This window comes from Monoraphidium neglectum (genome assembly GCF_000611645.1).
Source record: "Monoraphidium neglectum strain SAG 48.87 unplaced genomic scaffold scaffold03978, whole genome shotgun sequence".
NCBI classification, from domain to species: domain Eukaryota; kingdom Viridiplantae; phylum Chlorophyta; class Chlorophyceae; order Sphaeropleales; family Selenastraceae; genus Monoraphidium; species Monoraphidium neglectum.
In genome coordinates this window covers 900-3,083 of record NW_014009651.1, presented here as the reverse complement: position 1 = coordinate 3,083, position 2,184 = coordinate 900, and the positions used below count along the sequence as shown (strand labels likewise).

The 2,184-nt window shown below is 67.2% G+C and overlaps 1 protein-coding gene across 1 annotated transcript in view; it reads left to right on the top strand.

Moving 5' to 3' along the window:
- The window catches only part of MNEG_13679 (DNA polymerase epsilon catalytic subunit A/1), a gene marked incomplete at both ends in the record, with an annotated part of 4,586 nt that extends 2,521 nt beyond the window's left edge, over positions 1–2,065 (top strand). The window contains 5 exons of the mRNA XM_014037850.1: positions 541–729; positions 953–1,033; positions 1,336–1,423; positions 1,708–1,843; positions 2,038–2,065. Of these exons, the coding sequence (XP_013893304.1) occupies positions 541–729; positions 953–1,033; positions 1,336–1,423; positions 1,708–1,843; positions 2,038–2,065 (522 nt within the window). The remainder of the gene's footprint in view (positions 1–540; positions 730–952; positions 1,034–1,335; positions 1,424–1,707; positions 1,844–2,037) is intronic.
- Between the last annotated feature and the right edge of the window lie 119 nt (positions 2,066–2,184).

Below are 2,184 nucleotides of genomic sequence, written 5' to 3'. Positions count from 1 at the left end.
GGTGGGGGGTGTAGGGTGTGTGTGTGTGCGTGTGTGTGTGTGTGTGTGTGTGTGCGTGTGTGTCAGGGAGAGAGAGATGTGTGTGGTGTTGGTGAGTGGGTGGGAGGGGAATTGTAAGCGTACATGTGAGCAGGGTTGTTGTTGGGGGGTTCACAGGTTGTGTGTGTGTGTGTGTGTGTATGCAGGCGTGCAGGTGTGTGTGACGGTGTGCAAAAGGCTTAGGGTTGTGGGGGGTGGGGAGGGGGAACGGGGGGTAGTTGGTGGTTAGAAGCATCTGAAGGGGCGTCCGGACAGAAGCGTTCATGCAAGGGCGCGCGGGGTAGGCGTTGTCTGCTGGGGCGTCGCTTAGGGTGAGGTTCGGCGGCTCCGCCGGCCCTCGCCCTACCAGTGGCCCCCTCGGGCATCTCGGCGCGCCAGTGCTGACACAGCGCCATCAAATTGCTAACCTGCCAGCACCCTGCAGCAGCCCCCCGCAGCCCCCTAAATCCCAACACACACACACACACACACACACACACACACATGCGCGCTTTTGCGCAGTATGCGGACACCACGCGCTGCGGCTACCTGGAGGGTGGCGGCCCCGAGGGCCTTGGCCCCCTGCGATACCTCGCGCTCTACCAGAGCGCTGACGCGGGGCGCGGCCGCGGCGTGTTCTGCCTGCTCATGCCCGCCACGGGGCGGGGGCTGGTCGTCGTGGTGCAGCCCTCGGCGCTCGCCGCGCGAGAGGTGCGCGGAGGCCGCCACCGTTGCCGTTTCCGCTGCCGCCAAACCCCTCCTCACAACGCCGGCGCCGCGCCTGCCGCGAACGCCGTTTTGCGAGAACGGAAGGATCCATCGTTGCAGATGCGGATGCATGTTGGCGAGTTTGTGTGCGGTTTTGAGGGGTTGAGGCCGTGGCTGGGCCCTCACGCCTGCCACGCTCCGCCTTGTTCGCGATTTCGCCGCGCAGGTGACGTCATCAGCGCTGGAGCGCGCGTGGCGGGACGGGCTGGGCGTGCTCATGCCGCAGGGCCACAACACGCAGGAGCAGGTGGGCCCTGAACCCAATGTTCTTTGTGCTTTAGCCGTGGCGGCCGCGGCGGCGCCGCCGCGGCCGCCGGCCCGAGCTTGCAGCGGCCGCAGGGGGCCTATGGTGCAGCAGCAGCGGCCCCACAACATCTGACCGCGGGGCCGCGGGGCGTACCCCCCCCACTCTCCTGGTTCGTCTGCGTTTTCCCAAGACCGCCTCACTTGCGCCGCGCCCGTGCACGACCCGTCGCCTGTGCTTCTCCCCCTCGCAGCCTCCCCAAACCCCCGACGCAACCGCACCCGCCTCGACCATCGTCCCCGCAGGTTGATGCGCTGTCGCGAGTGGAGTGGGTGGCGGAGTACTGCGGAGACGCCATAGAGGCTGCCCGCCTGCTGCAGCGCGCCGTCCTCGGTGAGAGGCGGTCTCCATGCAGGAGCTGAAACGTGCTCTCATGCGTGGGGGCTAGACCCCTAGACCCCGGCCGTAAACCCTGGACCCCAGAGTGCGCCCAAACCGAGATCGCCGGGCGCTCGCGCGATTGCAGGCGCACGCCGCTCGCTCAGCGGCGCGATCGCGCAGGGGCCCCGTTGGCTGCCGCCGTTGGGATTCCTACTCCGCCCTGACCGCCCACGAACACACACACACACACACACACACACACACACACACACACACACGCATTGGCGGTGCCCCAGGGTACCGGGAGGTGCAGCGCGGCCCCCTGCTGCTGGCGGTGCAGTGCCCCGGCGGCGCGCGGCGGCTGGGGGCGGACGTTCCGCTACTGGCTGAGTTCCCCTGCGTAGACATACCCCCGCTCTCGGAGGACTCGCGGTGCGTGTGCTTTTGGGATGTTAGTGCTTTTGGTGTTTGCGTTGTGGGGGTGGGGGGAGGCGGGTGCGGGGCGGCTTGTCCTGTCGGCGGTAACTGCCGTGATCATGTTTCTCTCAGTTGTTGGTCGTCTCGATGGGTGGTTGTTAATGCTTTGCGCATGAAAACGGCGCTTTCTTCCAGCATCTCCCTTGCAGGGTTTTGTCTCAGGGTGCGCCAGGGTGACAGCTTACGGCGGGCCCGTGGTTGCATATCAAACTTCCTCCCCCCGCGCCCGAGGCCGCGCGCCCACTCGCGCTGCCCCCTCCCCCTGCCCCCGCAGCTACCCCGCCCTGCAGTGGCAG